The sequence below is a fragment of the Varanus komodoensis genome, unplaced genomic scaffold (genome assembly GCF_004798865.1).
Source record: "Varanus komodoensis strain SLA01 unplaced genomic scaffold, ASM479886v1 scaffold12, whole genome shotgun sequence".
NCBI lineage: Eukaryota > Metazoa > Chordata > Lepidosauria > Squamata > Varanidae > Varanus > Varanus komodoensis.
Genome location: NW_025335349.1, coordinates 26,951,726 through 26,967,440, shown reverse-complemented (window position 1 = coordinate 26,967,440; position 15,715 = coordinate 26,951,726). Strand labels below are relative to the sequence as shown.

The 15,715-nt window shown below is 41.3% G+C and overlaps 1 protein-coding gene across 4 annotated transcripts in view; it reads right to left on the bottom strand.

The window, feature by feature from the left end:
* The window catches only part of DIP2B (disco interacting protein 2 homolog B), a 188,873-nt gene that overhangs the window by 45,573 nt on the left and 127,585 nt on the right, over positions 1–15,715 (bottom strand). For 2 of the 4 annotated variants that reach the window (XM_044422029.1, XM_044422031.1), the window contains exons 5-10: positions 11,773–11,985; positions 8,378–8,527; positions 4,847–4,966; positions 2,948–3,145; positions 1,620–1,711; positions 1,244–1,354 (exon numbers count right to left, since the gene is read on the bottom strand). In XM_044422029.1, the coding sequence (XP_044277964.1) occupies positions 1,244–1,354; positions 1,620–1,711; positions 2,948–3,145; positions 4,847–4,966; positions 8,378–8,527; positions 11,773–11,985 (884 nt within the window). The remainder of the gene's footprint in view (positions 1–1,243; positions 1,355–1,619; positions 1,712–2,947; positions 3,146–4,846; positions 4,967–8,377; positions 8,528–11,772; positions 11,986–15,715) is intronic. The other 2 variants (XM_044422030.1, XM_044422033.1) reach the window with 2 other exon arrangements.

Below are 15,715 nucleotides of genomic sequence, written 5' to 3'. Positions count from 1 at the left end.
ACCATGTTATCTGCCAGCTCTCTCTTCCTAAAGATGCTCCCATACTTTAACACAGCAATGTAATTCCAATTATGGTAGGAGCAGAGGTGAGTGTCATGTAATGCGAGGACTCTGTGAGCTAGTTACTCATAACACTAAACCCTCGTTTAAGCTATGTGCATCTGCTGGAATGAGCCCAGGTGAAGCTTCAGGCTTGGATCTCCTCCTCTTCCCTCCTTGCATTCACTGAAAGGACTTCGGCAAAGTTAAGTTTCACTGCACAAAAAATGGCTTGTACATATGCACAAACTGAATATTTGGCTTAAATGGCCAGTTTCTAAGCCATGGTCGCTTGTTACCATGCAATGATAAGTCAGCTTTTCTGGGAAATGAAACTAACTCTTTTCATAGCTGTGAGGAGGAGGAGACAGCCATGTAAGTGTAATGCTTTGCTCAGGCTCATCTATGTGGAGTAAAGCCATGTTAACTTCTCAAATGAGAACATAGCAATGCCCAGCACACAGGCTGGCCTAACAATCCACACTGAAATCTATTTTCAGCACGCCAATTCTCAAATCACCTTTGGGAGACACTGATATACTCTCAAGAGTAACAAGTGTGCCCCAAAATCATTGAAATGTTTGCAAAAATAAAACAAACATCTATTTCAGGCAGAGGTGGGAACTCTGCTGCCATATTCTTGCTTTATATTCCATTTCTCTTTTGAAATATTTTGTTTTATAATGTTGGCATCTGTAGTTACTAGTAGCTATGGAACAGCCTACTTTTCAACTACGTTGTCAATTTCTGAAACCCACATTTATAAAAATCCCAAGAAATTACTGGGGATTTTCAGTGGGGCATGATCCGTAGTTCCTCTTCCTAGGCGCAGGGCCATAGAACCACAAAGTAAGTGGATACTTGAATTAATATATTTATACACCCTTAAAATATTCAGGTGCTCAGCCCTAATGAGAATGAGGCTCCAGGAAGAGAACAGAGGAAAGGTGAGATATTTATACCTGATTCTCACTGCCACCTGTTCTGCCTCCACTGAAGAGGCAGACAGAGTGGGACTGCACCCCTTTGCAATGTTGGTCTGTGTGAAAGGCAGGCCTTCTAGAACTTTTCTGGCTGAATATAGTGACCTGACAAAGCAGCACGTGAAAGCTGCAAGGTTTACAATGTATCCATGGCTGAAAGCCTGTTTTGCTCTCATCCCAAGTCCTCAGCCTAACACTCTTCTATGCTCCATCAACGTTACCTTTCGGGTTAGAGGTACCTCTATCGGCACTGGGATGACTTCTGCCAGCAAACAGCCAAAGAACGCCACCATGAACATGACAGGGTCATTGTTGGGATAAACAAGGGCTACCTGTGATTTACAAAAATATTAAGTTAGCAAAGGCAGGAGGAACAGCATTTGGGTTTGGACCATTACACTGCAAAGCACAGATCAGGTTGTTTGACTCAGCAAAGAACATTGCCAGTTCATCAGATGACTGCAAGGTAACTCTGGTGCTGCAATTAAAAAAAAAGCTGTTTAGCTTTTAGAAAGGATGAGAGACATATGCATGCACACCCTGCCACCAACGTATCGCTCTCCTTTATTGCAACAGGAACCATTAACACGTTCTTACTCTATCTCCGGGTTTCAGCACAGGTTCATTTCTGGTGCCCAGTTTATTCAGCAATGTGTAGGCCAGCTTCAGGCTTCTGCTCCACAGCTTCCCTGGAATGCAGAGAAAAGGCCATCAGGCTTCCCAGCAGCAAGACATGACGATTCCATGCTAGCACAGATGTTTGTAAAGAGTTCAAAATTCAGATAATACTAACTTCCTTCTTCTTTTTAAAATAACTTTCTCACATTTGTGGCTGCAAAAATAATATTTAACATGTGGTAAAACTTAAACCAGAGAGGGAACTAAGTTTTCCAGTGACTGGAAGGCACAATTTCATAACTACTTGTCTCTTATAACTTCAAATGAAACAAACACCACAACATAACTTAAAATAAAGGCATGTTTAGAACAGCCTTCCATTGCCTTGGAAGGCAGTTTGTTTTGATGTAAGTACAGAGTCCCAAAACAGCCCTCAGAATAGAACCTCCAAATATGAATAATCGCCTTTTATGGGTCCCTTGAGAGATGTAAAAGGGAAGCTGTGCATATGAGTGGATGCACAGAACAACCCAAGCTTGTTCTAAAAGTTTTGCAGGCATGCAAGTTGGCAAGGAAGTGGTTCACATACTTCATTTTCCATGGGGATTCATGCAAAAAGGGTTCAACTCTCAGAAGAACCCTGTGCCATTAATGGCTGAAGTATCAGGTACAACTCCTCCTATATTTCTCCTATTAGATTTGAGGTTCATTCTGTCACTACAAGCTCAGGGTGGACAAAAGAAGTATTTCTTTTATCCTTGCAAAGTACCAATTTTGCACATGAGGAAATGACATACAGTACCTTCCCAAGAATATTGGTGAAGTGTGCAACTGAAGGAAAGTTCCTTCTTGAAACCAAATCTACCACACTATCTGATGAGCCAGAAAGACTTCCAAGTGAAACTAAGAATGATCATGTTTTGTATCTGTCCAATGTAAAATCCCAAAGTTGTGCAAATCACTACAATGCACACTTCCACCGCTGAACAGGAATAGAAGTGACAGTATGGAAACCAGTTCCAACAGTGATCTTCACCCACTATCCTCACTGCTGACTTTGTGTGCACCAATCTGCATTGCCTAGCCTCTCTTACAACCTTGTCTGTCAGCACCTGTGGCCAGTTTAGAGTATACCAGGAAGAGAAGCTTGATGCCATGCAAAGTAGAATCAAAACAGCACTAGCAAATTACAATGCTTCTAACCAAGCTGCTGATACACAGAGCTAAGGCAGGCAAACAGAAAGATGCAAATGCCTAAAACTCCCTCCATGGTAAAGTGGTTACACTAGCAAGACTATGCAACTCACCATATGTCAGGGTATAGACAGGCTTCCCAGTAACATCCAGGGCTGTCAAACAAGAGCATTTGGCTTGTGTTGTTCCCCAGCGTTGCAGAGCTGCTTCCAAAGCAGGAGGCCAATTGCAAACAACTCCCAGAGGCTCTCCCTTCACAGGCGTCATCTGACGTCCCTCTGGCTTGGGCTGATTTGGGTCTGGCTGTGGAACTGTAAAAAAATAAATAAAAAGGCTTTCTCAGGCTAAATGTATAAACCACTCACAAAAGCAGGCATGCAGTACTCACTGGTGGTAAATAAACTCTATATATCACCCTGAATTACTGGTGCAAGGGATTCCCCCTTTCTTTCCCCTGGGAAATTATTTTAGAAATCAGGTTATCCAAATCCATTTTTAAAAGGTCAAAGTAATCTGAACACATTTGCTATTAAGGAGAGATGCCTCCCAGTAGGCAACAGGAAAACCATGTGCTTTCAAACAGAAACTGAAGATGCTAACTCAACTGCATTTGGCAGGAACCTACCATTACTACTGCTGCCACTATACAATTATGTAGCATCAGCCATGCGCCAGGTACAATACAGAAGACAGACGTGACAGGCCCTGACCATAAAGCCTAAATATTAGCCAGCCCGCCTGACAAATGAAAGACAAAGATGAAGCTTGACAAAGACCCACACCAAAGACAGTGTAGGGAAGAGGGGGAAAGAGAGAGAGAGACAGAGAGGGATCGCACAAGGAGATAGAAAGAAGAGGAAAGTGAAGCCATACTGGTTTAGGAAAGAATTTACAGATGGAGTTTTCAGAAACAGAGGCAGTAATTAGATAAGATAAAGGAGTAGAAGCTATTTCAGGCATAAAGAGCAGCAGGGCAGAAAGCTCTAAAGTGGGAGTGGATGATGGGAACAAAGAAGCCAGGGAAGAGAGCCACTTATAGGCACAGAAAATCAATTAGTGATTAAACCCAGGAGGAGGAGAGAAGATCCAGATGGGTAGACCTCAAGAACAAGTTGCCGGATAGGGTGAACATGCCATTTAGAAGTTGCCTGACCAGTATTTTCAAGCATCTGACACAAACTACAGTCCTAAAGAGAGTTATTTGAATCCTATAGTCAAGACCAGTCCAGCAGTACAAGCAAACATCAAGCAGTCTTTTGGGGAATCATTAATTTTAGGGGCACAAATAAGGTGGTATAGAAAAGAAGGGCACCCTCCCACTGTACTATTGCCCAGAAAGGTGGGGCACAATTGTTGTTGTTATTTTGATTTCTATACCACCCCACAGCTGAAGCTCTTTGGGAAGTTTACACAATCCATAAAGCAAATGATAAAAATATAATAAAAATCTCAGAAAAATCAGAACTATTCAGAGTTGCAATTTGCTGCTTGTATCTTGGCGGAAACTGACCATTCCACACAAAGTTTTGGAGGGGAATGACAAGATACACAAACAAACCAGGAATTAAACTCAGGTCTCTGAGTTATTTTTCTCTCTCAGAGCGACAACCATATGATAAAGCAGAAGTATAACAGGGAATGCATGGTATATTCTGTACTAAGCAAAAGAAGTTTTTATTTTATCAGGGGGAAAAAACCCTTATGAACTTGGCACACAAGTATCAACTCCATATGGCATAGTTTCAAAAAAGGACAAAACCTGAAATGGATAGGTGGAACTCTTGGCCTGTTTTGTACAAGAGGCTAAGTTACAAGGTTGCACTGGTTTTCAAATCCAACTTGACCTGACCCATCACATAAAAGCAAAGCATATAGGCAAGAGAGAGGTTTCTTCATTAACTATCAAGGCTTAACAACAATTGAAAGCAGAAATTGAAAGCTAAGCAATAGGGCCATAAGACACATTGGATTTTATGTAATGCCAGCAGTGGCAAAATACACAGCTCAGATACCTTCCACGATTTCTTCAAAATCATCCACAAAAAACTCCTTCAGAGGTGGCCGCTTTGGTCGCTTCAGAGTATTGAGCAGCTGCTGAATTTTTGTGGAGACTCTGCTATTTACAGGGACACCTGCAAGGTGGGAAATTAGTTCAGTATACAAGGGATGTGTCAGATATGAGCAACTATTATTCTACATGAAGGACTGTCAGAATGAGGGTCTTTCTGAAGCACCAAGTTACTATGTAAATGAAACGAAACACTAGCACTAAAGTCCAAATGTAGATAATTTAGAATATTAACTAATATACAGGCAATTCAATGCACATAATACTCTGAACACAAACAAAATGACCACCCATCACCCAGTATGGTGCACAGTATAAGTGTACTGTGGCTTTTTAAAATAACTTTTTCATCTTTAATTTTTTTCCATCTATTATTTTAAAAAACATTTTAAAAATATTAAAGGTATACACTGGGTGAGCTATTAGTGACAATCTTGTTTGTTTTTGGAGTACAGAACATTAAACTAGATGCATCAGAAGATGCTGTTGCTAGCAAGAGACAATTTCCCTGCCTTTCAAACCTGTTATAAACATCTGTACGACACTGGAAATACACATTTATTGTCCCCTGAGACCAGCTATACAGCAGCTCACCAAGGCAGAGATTATCTTTATATTTCTGGACTGTGTTTGTTAAAACACTTTTCAGGCCACAAAAAGGTTGACTTGCTCAAGAAGACTACCTTGCTAGCAGTATCTTAGGCTTGACCACCAGATGGTGTTACGAGAACTTCAAGGCTTGGGCACGTTTTTGCACACACTCCCACTAGGTAGTTAATCCTCAAGGTTATTCCAGCAGCAAACTCTTGTAGTCACCACAGTTGGGTGCTTCCCTGCCTGGCAAACTTCAGGCACAGCAGACGTTTTAGAGTATGCAAGTTTAGTATGTGGGCTTTTTTTGAAAGCTGAAAATAGTGTTATCAGCAAATGAGACAGATGTCTCTTCTTCAGGGATAGAAGCTCAGTAAATTAGCAATGTCAAAAGCCTGTTTCCTTTTTATATTATCAAATTCTGGCTCTAAGAGTGAAATCTCAAGGTAACACAGTTGTACATTCTCAATAATAAGAAACAAAATTCTCCAACCAAAACATGTAAAATTGACTCATTTATGCAGTTTTGATAACAGACATTGATTACTCAGTTGCAAACTTATACTTTCTAAAACTGAGGAAGGAAAAGGAAAATAAATGGAACAATGCAGTGATAAACAAACATTTCACGGAGCAAACAAGAGCTCTGTGGGAGGCTGGGTGCTGGGAAAAGGAGTCATAAAAGCTATTTTTGCTTCCAGTTCTAGCACTTACCATTGTACAGCCAACATACTTGTTCTACAGACGCATTATGAAATTATATGATTTTGAGACTACAGGACCTCTGACTATTAAATAAGGAAACAGAAAGAGGTTCTGCTGTACTAAAAACAGAACTTGTTTTCTTTTATAAAACAGTAATTTTTACAAAACATTTTAGTAACTTTTCTGGTTTTATTTAGAACGCAGTTCTTTCACCAGAATTCCAGCTTCTCATTCCTTAATCTATATTGCCGTTAAATTCACTCTTTCTAAGGCCAGTCACCTGACAACAACCCATTGCAAGGTGATGGGACTACAACAAGCCAAAATTTAGCTCACAATCATAGCAGGGACCGTTGTGCCACTTGTAGTTGTGACAAACAGCTGCTTGGGCACCCAGAGCTTAACTCGGGAATTCAGGGCTGAGTAATTCAGGGCTCAGTGGAAAGCACAAGCCATTTTCACTTTTCATTAAGAAGGAAGACCCTGCTCTTGGGTTACTAACTAAAAGCAGAAACAACTGTTCTGTTTCTGTGTGAACCCAGAAACCCTGAGCTGTTTATGGGTTCAACAGTTCAGAGTTCACCAACAGTAAGTGTCGGGTTAACTGTGAGTTTTTAATATGCATAGTTTCTGGATACACACATCATGAAAATTAAAAATCAATAGCTAAAATTAAGTGCACTATGTGTTAAGTGATCCATTTGCCCCTGAATTTAACCCACCCTGAAGTACCACCCTGACAAGGAAACCCATTTGCATTCTTGCATCTCTTCCAAGTGCAAGATCAGGAAAGCTGTTCTATGTAATTGCACTTTTTTAGTTCCTTACATAAATGCTTCAAGCGCTGGTTCCTTCTTACACGCAGTTAACTTGCAAAGTGTTATTGTATCCTTCCCTCAGTCATTTTTTCTCAAGGCTAACTATACCCAGTTCCTTCCATCTTTCCTCACAAGGCTTAGTTTCCAGTCCCCTGATCACCTCCATGATTCTTCTCTGAACTTGCGCCAACAAATAATTCATGTTCTACATCATCTTTTTCAAGAAAATTCAGCTGTTAAGACAGAAACTTGTTACACTCCCATTTCCTATGAGGAGCTATTTGGTCAAAGAGGACTACGACACAAGCCCCTCAATGCATGCCTCATGAGGAGAATGTAGAATGTTTTTGTCTAACTGCTTAGAACATCCTCCTGATGTGGTTAGTCCAACACATTGGAAATTTACTCATCAAATAACTACCGCAACCTTGCTAGTTTTGTCTGTTATATACTCTCTTTCCATCCCTCTTTCCATGTTGCTATTATAGTAGTAAGATTACATATATGAATGATGCATCTGATAATACCTTCAGAAATCAAACTGACATTGCTCTCTTTTTCATGGCCGCCCAAGATATTTTGCAGCTTGCAGCAAAAGATAGGACTGCATTCCACCTTGCTCCATTCCATGCACCAGAAGCAAATAGGCTATTCTCAGCACCAGAGGACAGCATGGCAGTCCATGTGGCACACACAATTCTGTTCTCCAACACCTCACTACAGCCTAAGGTAGGGCCAAACCCAGCCATTTTCACACAATCATGCATGTGTGTGTTCCTTCCCTTTATATGGGAAAAAAAGTCATGTGAAGCATCCTTGGGATAGGTCTCAATAGTTTTTGCCTATTCCAGCAATGTAAAGAAGAATACAGTCTAGCCAATCCACAGCTGAAGGTTGGAGTAATAACTGATGGTCAAGCTAGGCTAATGCTTTTGCTCCTAAGCTTAGGTACAGACTGATACCTCTTATCCTGGAATGGGCAAAGTGTTTTCTTCACAAAAGTGGCTCTTTGCTCTTTGACACAGTAAGGCATGGGGGGCGGGGGAACTTATGCGTGAGAAGCTTCTTTTATAACATATACCAGAACATCATTGTACCGTAGCTATCAACTGGGTATTAGACATGGAAGACCATAGCATAAATAGCTCCCACTTCCCAAACTAGCGTTGGTCACAGTTTTACAAGAACACAAACAGCAAAGGATATTTCTGTTAGAGACGTCTCCTTTCCAACTGCTGACGTGGCAGCCATAACAATGGATATGTGCTTTGCAATACAGCACTAATGTCCTTTAAAAATAAACAACTTGCTATTGCTCCCCTATTTGGCCCTTTCTCATAGTGCGGATCTGTAGAAAATACCATCAGCTGTGTCCATAAGGCTGGACCGGTTGGATGCTTTGTGCATGCCCTTCACTATGCCCGATGGAGGAAGGTCAATAGCAGATGGGCGTGCAGAAGAAGCAGGTGTGGAGGTAGTTGCAGTAACATCCGGGGGAACTGAGAAGTTTTCTGAAAAGAGGATGAAGAAAAAAAATTGAGATTCGGGTTACTTCTTGCAACCAGATGGCCTAAGATGCATATCATAACTAAACACCTTTCTCTGCTCTGATGCAAATGCACTTGCTTTTTCTTGACATAGAAAGCAGTTGCACAGAGGAAAGAAGGAAGGACAGAAGGAAGGAAGGACGGAAGGCACTGCACACTGAGATTGGTTCTTACCTTCCAGTTTTGCTACAGAGCCATATATCAATTCATACTCTTTGGGTTTTTTCAAACCAACAGGTTGCACTACCAAAGGTTAACTAGGCTAATCAGTCTATATTTGGGATGCTCACTATGAAGTATAAGGTCAACAAAACTGTACTGGTACTCCACACCATTGACCCAAGGAAGTAGGCAAGCCACCTATCTCCTCCTATGAAAGATTTTTATCTGGAGAAAAGAACCACCAGTCTAAACATTCTTGGAGTTTGGCTAATGGACAAGCAGCTTGACCAAGCATGATGGGAGAAACTTCTACAGTCTCAGAACAGACTTTCTGTTTACTCAACCTTTTGTCTACCAGCAAAACAGCAGTACTGCTAGCTGACACTGTACTACAGGGACAATCTATAGTATCAGACTGAGCCCCTTCCTCAGCCCTTTTGCAAGCTCCCAGATTTTGAATATATTTCTGTATCATAACAGAAATGGTGGCACTGATACTGTTGGCTGAAATAATCCCATTCTAGGTAACTGCAAGGCCTCTCTGCCATTTTAATCAGATACCATGTCAGAATACTCTCTGTCCTCTGCTGAACTGCAACGTAATTGGGCCTTTCTGAACAAGCTGCTAGGAGGGGCCATAAAGCTGCAAGTTACCTATTCTGATGTGAAAAAAAATGTAATTGAATTGTTAATATTCCAAGCAAATTAACTTTAACAGAGCTAAGGCCATGGGGAAGGTATTCCAAGGGCAGAGGAGTAAGAGGACATAGAGTATCACAACAGATTATATAAGAGTTAGCAGTCAAATATTTGATTCCTGCAGGCAGCACATTCTGTTTATAGCACTGATATGGAAAGAAACTCAGCACACGTTTACTTAAACTCACATACATATCATTAAGGCACACAAATTGGAAGGTCAGAAGTGTATCACATATCTTCAGTGAGATTTATGCACACCAATATCATTGGCTAAACATATGACCATTCAGAAGAATATTTATTAAAAGCATCGGGCTCAGCTGTCTTCTGCCTTTTAAAAGATGTATTAATTTATTACTGCATTTTTAATGCTTAGGGTTTCGCCTCTGAATGCAGAGGTATACTTTGATTTGGGTAAGGAATTCAAGGACAGTGAGGTCTTTCCCAATGCATGCACTAAGATGTACAAAACCGAAAGACCCCCCCTTTTGAAAAGCAGGATAGCATTTCCACTCTTGTACATCTTCAAAGACATGCTAGACTCAATGACTCCAGCTCAGCTCATTTGACCAGCGAGAGCACATACTTCAGTTTTGTCCAAGAGCCTCGTTTCACTCAAAGTGCAGTGGCCGCAGGAAAAACCTCAGCAAATGTTAAAATCTGATGCTGCTGTTGTACACTCGCTACAACTAACCAATGCATTAAGTCTGGGTTGATCCATGCTAAATTTGGTACATAGTGGCTGCAAGCACTGGACACTTTGATGGAGCCGAAACCCAGCATACACAAGGCCTTTTCACATGGCCACCAGGTACTAAAGTAGTACAAGAACAAGCTCCTAAAAGGTCCATGCAAGGTTCACAGATTTCACAGCTCATTTGGAGACCTTGGTATTAAATGTTAGCAGCATGATGACCATGGGTTTGGCTTTAGTCCTATATGTCCAACTGCCTTCTTCCTCTGTGCTTATTAAGTTTAGATAAATAAAATTCAGTTCTGTGTTGAGTCTATTCATGGGTATATTTTAAAAATGTGGGAATGCTGTAACATTTTAGGGGTGGCCTTATGTTTGTTTATCGTGCCCAGTGTATCTGTCTCTGTGTCAAAAATGCAATGGTACTAGAGGAAACACTGCTCTTAACTGTGCTTGATATTCCCAAGGTTTTACTTACAATAAAGAACTGCATTTTATAGCACCAATTTGACATTAGCTATTCAGCAACTGAATAGCTGGCAGTTCCAATCTGAGAGCGTATTTCACCATTGCTTTAACGAGAATCTCTTTGTTTGAAGAAAGCATTAATTATGCCAATGGCATTTTAAATAGGTAAATCTCCCAAGTTTTCCATTTTAGAAAGTGAGTTGCATCCCAGTAAGAGACAAAGACACCAGCAACACACAGGTTAAAAGAAATAAAAAGAAGCAATTAAGAGACACCAAACATCTACACACTGCTGGCCTGAAACCAATTAAGCAAAAGCAGAGAGCACACAGAGACACAGTTACCCCTCTGGGATGCAGCAGTATCCTATGGAACACATTAAACAAGAAAAACACACACAATGGAGCCAAACAAACCCTTCAGAATTTCATACAGCAGCACCAGCAGCAGGGAGCACCTCAGAGCACCAAAAAACTGAGCATGGGGTATCCAGATCTTTAAATCCCCCAACAATGTGTACCACTGAGCAGAAAATGATTCAGGCCTTCCAAAACAACTACAGACCATCTTACTCTGGGTTGGGGGTACAGAAGGGGAAGGGGCTTAAAGAAAGGGGATGGGCTTATATTTAGCCCTTACATAGTCACCTATGATAAATAAAATCTCTTCTGGGTATCAAGGTGGTGAAGCTTTTCAAAAACTGTCTCTTTCTCCCCTGTCCCCCACCAGTTAAGCCATCATTTGGAAGGCTGCAAGAGTTCGTTCTGACTTTTACAGGACAGGCTACTTCGAAGCAGGACAACCCTTCTGGCTGGTTAGGGACAGACATCTGCAACACAACACAGGACATGCAGGCTATGTCTACACCATTTGCTCACTCAGCAGTGAGAACACTTGGTGTAAATAGTAACTGCAAGCATAGGCAACACCAATGGACATAAAAAATGCCAGGCTGCTGTGTGTAGCTTCCCTGGCGATAGTATCACTAAGATTTTTTCCTATCTAGGCTAATAAGCTCTTTGCTCTATAACTGCTTCCAAGTTTTTAAGTCATGCTCACTACTGGTAGATTTCTACTTATAGTGAGCAAAGTTTGAAAGTAATTTGACAGTGGGAAATTTCTCAACTTTTACAGAAAGGCTCTTCAAGTGCTTAGTTTTGCTGCCCAAACCCACAGCTCCTACCTATTCGAGTACTGGCAAATACATCAGCTAGTGACCCACTGGTCCCTTTGCCTTCTCCATGGGATAGTGTAGAAGATGCTGATGAAGATGTGGATGACCCCTGAATAGATCGGTTGATCCATGACTCAGCATTCTGTAAGCTCTGATGCAATGCAGCAGATAGAGCAGCCTGGCGCCTGAGCGACCCTTCATCTTCGGACGCAGAAGACGTGTCTGTGTGGAATCAGAAAAGGGAAGCATACCGCACTTAGCATGCTGTCTTTGCAGCCATGGAAACACTGGCAAAGGCTCCGTATCACCCAATGCAGAGTGCATTCAAACATGGGCCAACATGGAGGGAAAGCTGGTAGCGAGCCCTCCAACGTGGACCCGCTTGTTCCTTCATACAAAGGACAAGCTAGTAAGAACATTCAAAGCCCAGTCAGACAATTACCCACCCAACCACCCCTTGCAGGTCACAGCCTAACTGTTTGCATGCTATGGAACCTCCCTGCCACTTCCCCCCAATCACCAGCAATTCTGAAATGGAAAACATCAGAATCAACCCATCTCTGAGGAAAGTTTTGGGAATAGGTGTTCTGGGAAATTGTCAATGTTCTGCGACTGCAGATTTTCAGGAAGACACAGATGGAAGGAAACGTCTTTACTAAGTCCAAGGCGGCATGTGTGTGAAAATTTCTTTTTTACTGTTGTTCTATACATAGAAAATCAGCCACAAGTAGAATAGAATCCTGGTTAAATCAGACTACTCTAAATGTTACAAAGGAAGACCTGTACTAAAGCTTCAGCTACAAACAGTGTCACTGATGTGAAGAAATTTTCTGTTTGCACACTGGTTTGTATGTGTACCCTCATACGTATGTGTGCCTTTACATAAAGATCATTCCATTTGCTTTTGAGTATTTCAGTGACTCTCCTTAACAATAGTTTTGCAAAGACCTCTAACAACTGACTAGCAGATACTGAACACATTTGTCTGCAGACAATATATTGGCTTCAGCATACCATGGTCTATGAGGAGATCTCAGAACTGAGAGATGGCACCCATTTGAACATAGACCCGGAGGCTGGCAGCCATTTAACTTACAAGAAAGGAAACCAGGCATCACTGTACAGCCCATGTGGGGTGAAAGACAAAGGTAAAGTGGAAGGTGCCTAAGCAGGCTCTATCAATATAAAACCCTGACACCCCCACTAACATAGATAGAATGCAATGGTCTTGTCAGACTCAGTGATGCTGAAGGTGTTTTTGAACAAGTTTTATGATCTCTGTTATTTATATTATCAAAAACTGATGTGCACATGGTACAAAGCACAAAGTGAAGATCAAGGGAATCTGCAGTTATAAATGTTTGACCATGAACTTAGCCATTGTATGACTGTTGCAGTCAGAAAAGCATAATTCATGCTAACCCAGTGTTGCCTGCTCTGACTGGCAGTAGCTATCTAGAATCTCTAGGTGGAGCCCAATCTCTCCCATTACATTTCAGCTGAGTCTTTGACTGGAGACAGAACCAGATTGAATGTGGAGCCTTCTACATGAATAAAGTTATATACCACCAAGCTATAGCCCTTGGCGTTGGGGTTAGGGTTATGGGGATGATTACCATATCTACATACCCATGTGAATATTAACATTCCCAAAGAATTTTGAACATGTCTTAAAGTTCAATATACATACCAATGAATTCTTGCTACAGTCACCTAAATGGGATTCTCTCATAGATATCCACATTCAGCAAATTTTCAATATTCAAGGTAGCATAAGCAGTTTCTTTGTCAAAATACTCAAGAAAGAACCCAAGTACATCTCGGGCCAAGAGCACAGCACCAATAATCTGAAATCTTGTTTAGCCAGCACCCACACAACCACACTGCCCTGTGACTACTACATATTACTCTCTGCATCAAGCACAGCCAACAAAAGTCACCTGGCAGAGAGAACAAACAACCAGGGTACAAGTAACAAAGCAATTCACTGAATCTGCACCTGTAAAAACAACAGATTGATACCTTCAACAAGTTTTTGAGAACGTTGTACATAATGGAGAGGTTATAGGTACAATGTAAGTTACAATTTTTCCAAGTTATTTTCTGTGAAGTGAGGGAAGTATTGACCAAACTCTCTAGATCTGGCTGTTGCAGCTCTCCTTAGACTATACAACTCATGGGGTGGGTGGGTGAGCAGATAGAGAAACAGGACTTTCTTTTCTCATCTGATGAGGCAAACACCCTGGGAAAGTCAGCACATGTCACAAGGGCTGGAGCAGCAGGGGTTTTACCCCCTTACACTTCCCTCGTCTAGTTCCAGCAATGAGTTGGGGAGCAAGAGACACAGTGAGCTTCTTCGCTTCCCTCTTTCTCCTTATGGCTTCTGAAATGAGTGCTGAAAACTGCATTCATTCCAAGCCCAACATACTCCCATCCATTACAGGAAAGAAAGGCCAATATTCCCTTCAGTGACCCAAACCGTGAACTTGGCTGGCCAAGGGCAGTGCTTGCAGACTACTCTGCACTGCCAGGGGTTTTCTGTGGCAGTTATGGGGTTCTTGTAGGGCTTCTTTCTACATCTCTCCACTCTTACATGCCACTGTGGGTGCGTGCTGATAGATGATCAATGATGAAGGGGCTCCAGTATGTTGCATTATCTTTATAGATGAAATTCGCCATTGTTCTTTGCTGGCCAGGTTAATATACATGAGAGCCAGTCCATTTTAGTTTTGGAATACCACTCTGAAGCCAGCCAGGCTGAGAGAAAATGGCTGGCCCAAGGTCACTCACTGAACATTATGGAAGAATCAGCACTGGGATCCACATTATCAAGGTCTAAGTAAACACCCCACACCTCTCTGGGATGATTCAGGTAATATACCGGGATATACAGAATGTCCTGGGTTCTGGGTTTTGCCACTAAATACAAATGTTATGATTCAGCATTAGTGAGGCTACCTCAGACCCTTGGATCAAGAGTCCACAGCAGTCTTGGTCAACTAATGCAACATGAAAAAAGGTTCCCCTGCCCTTCTCTAGCATATTAAACCCACATGCTGAATACTTATCCTAATTCACTCTGGGGAATGCAAGGATCTTTTGGCATGCCCAAGAACTGCCTCTGCTCAAAGAATCAAGCAGTTACTGGTATACTATTTTAAAAATGTTTTGTGTTCTCATTTGATATATTGTTGAGGAATTGGGGGCCAATCATGTGCCTCAACAGATTTGTCCAAACCAAGATTCATAGTAAAAAGGTGGAGGGGAAGGGGAATGGGAAGAAAAAGACTGGCGTTGAAATGGAATGTCACAATTAATACAGATATAAAAAATAAGTGCTTAACATATTCACTGTGCAAAAGTGAAGCGATAGATGTTAAGCTTCAAGGCTGGCAAAAGCCTTTGCAAAGTTAATTCCATATGCATCTTTTGCAGGATTATATAACCCAGCTGCTAAAAAAAGAGACCATATAAATAATTAAAACTCGAAGCAGGCAGTGCTGTTGAAGGGCTGGCAAAGATAATGTACTGCTGGACATAAAGTGCAACTACCTCAAAGGAAAAATGTTGCCAGGCCAGGCCAGGCCAGGCCAAACTGATAAAATGTTATAAAAATACTTGAATCATTAAAAGCATCCCATGTTCAATTTGGTTTTTAAATAGTGTACAAAGCATTCAGATTGCTTGATGTGGGTAATTCCATATCTCCTCTACACTTCTAGTGCTATATGGAAAAAAATGGGGTGGTAGGCCTGTTTTTGAAAAACTGCTGTTATAAGACAAGTAAGGGAAGTATCCATACCCAGTAAACTGATCCTTAAGATCTATTATAAATGTCCTAGACTTCCCTACAATTGAGATGAAATGTGTGATTTGGTACTAGGTTTTGAAACTTTTTGCTATGAATGTCATTTCATCAAATTTTACACTAAAAAAAATATTGTTCAGTCTT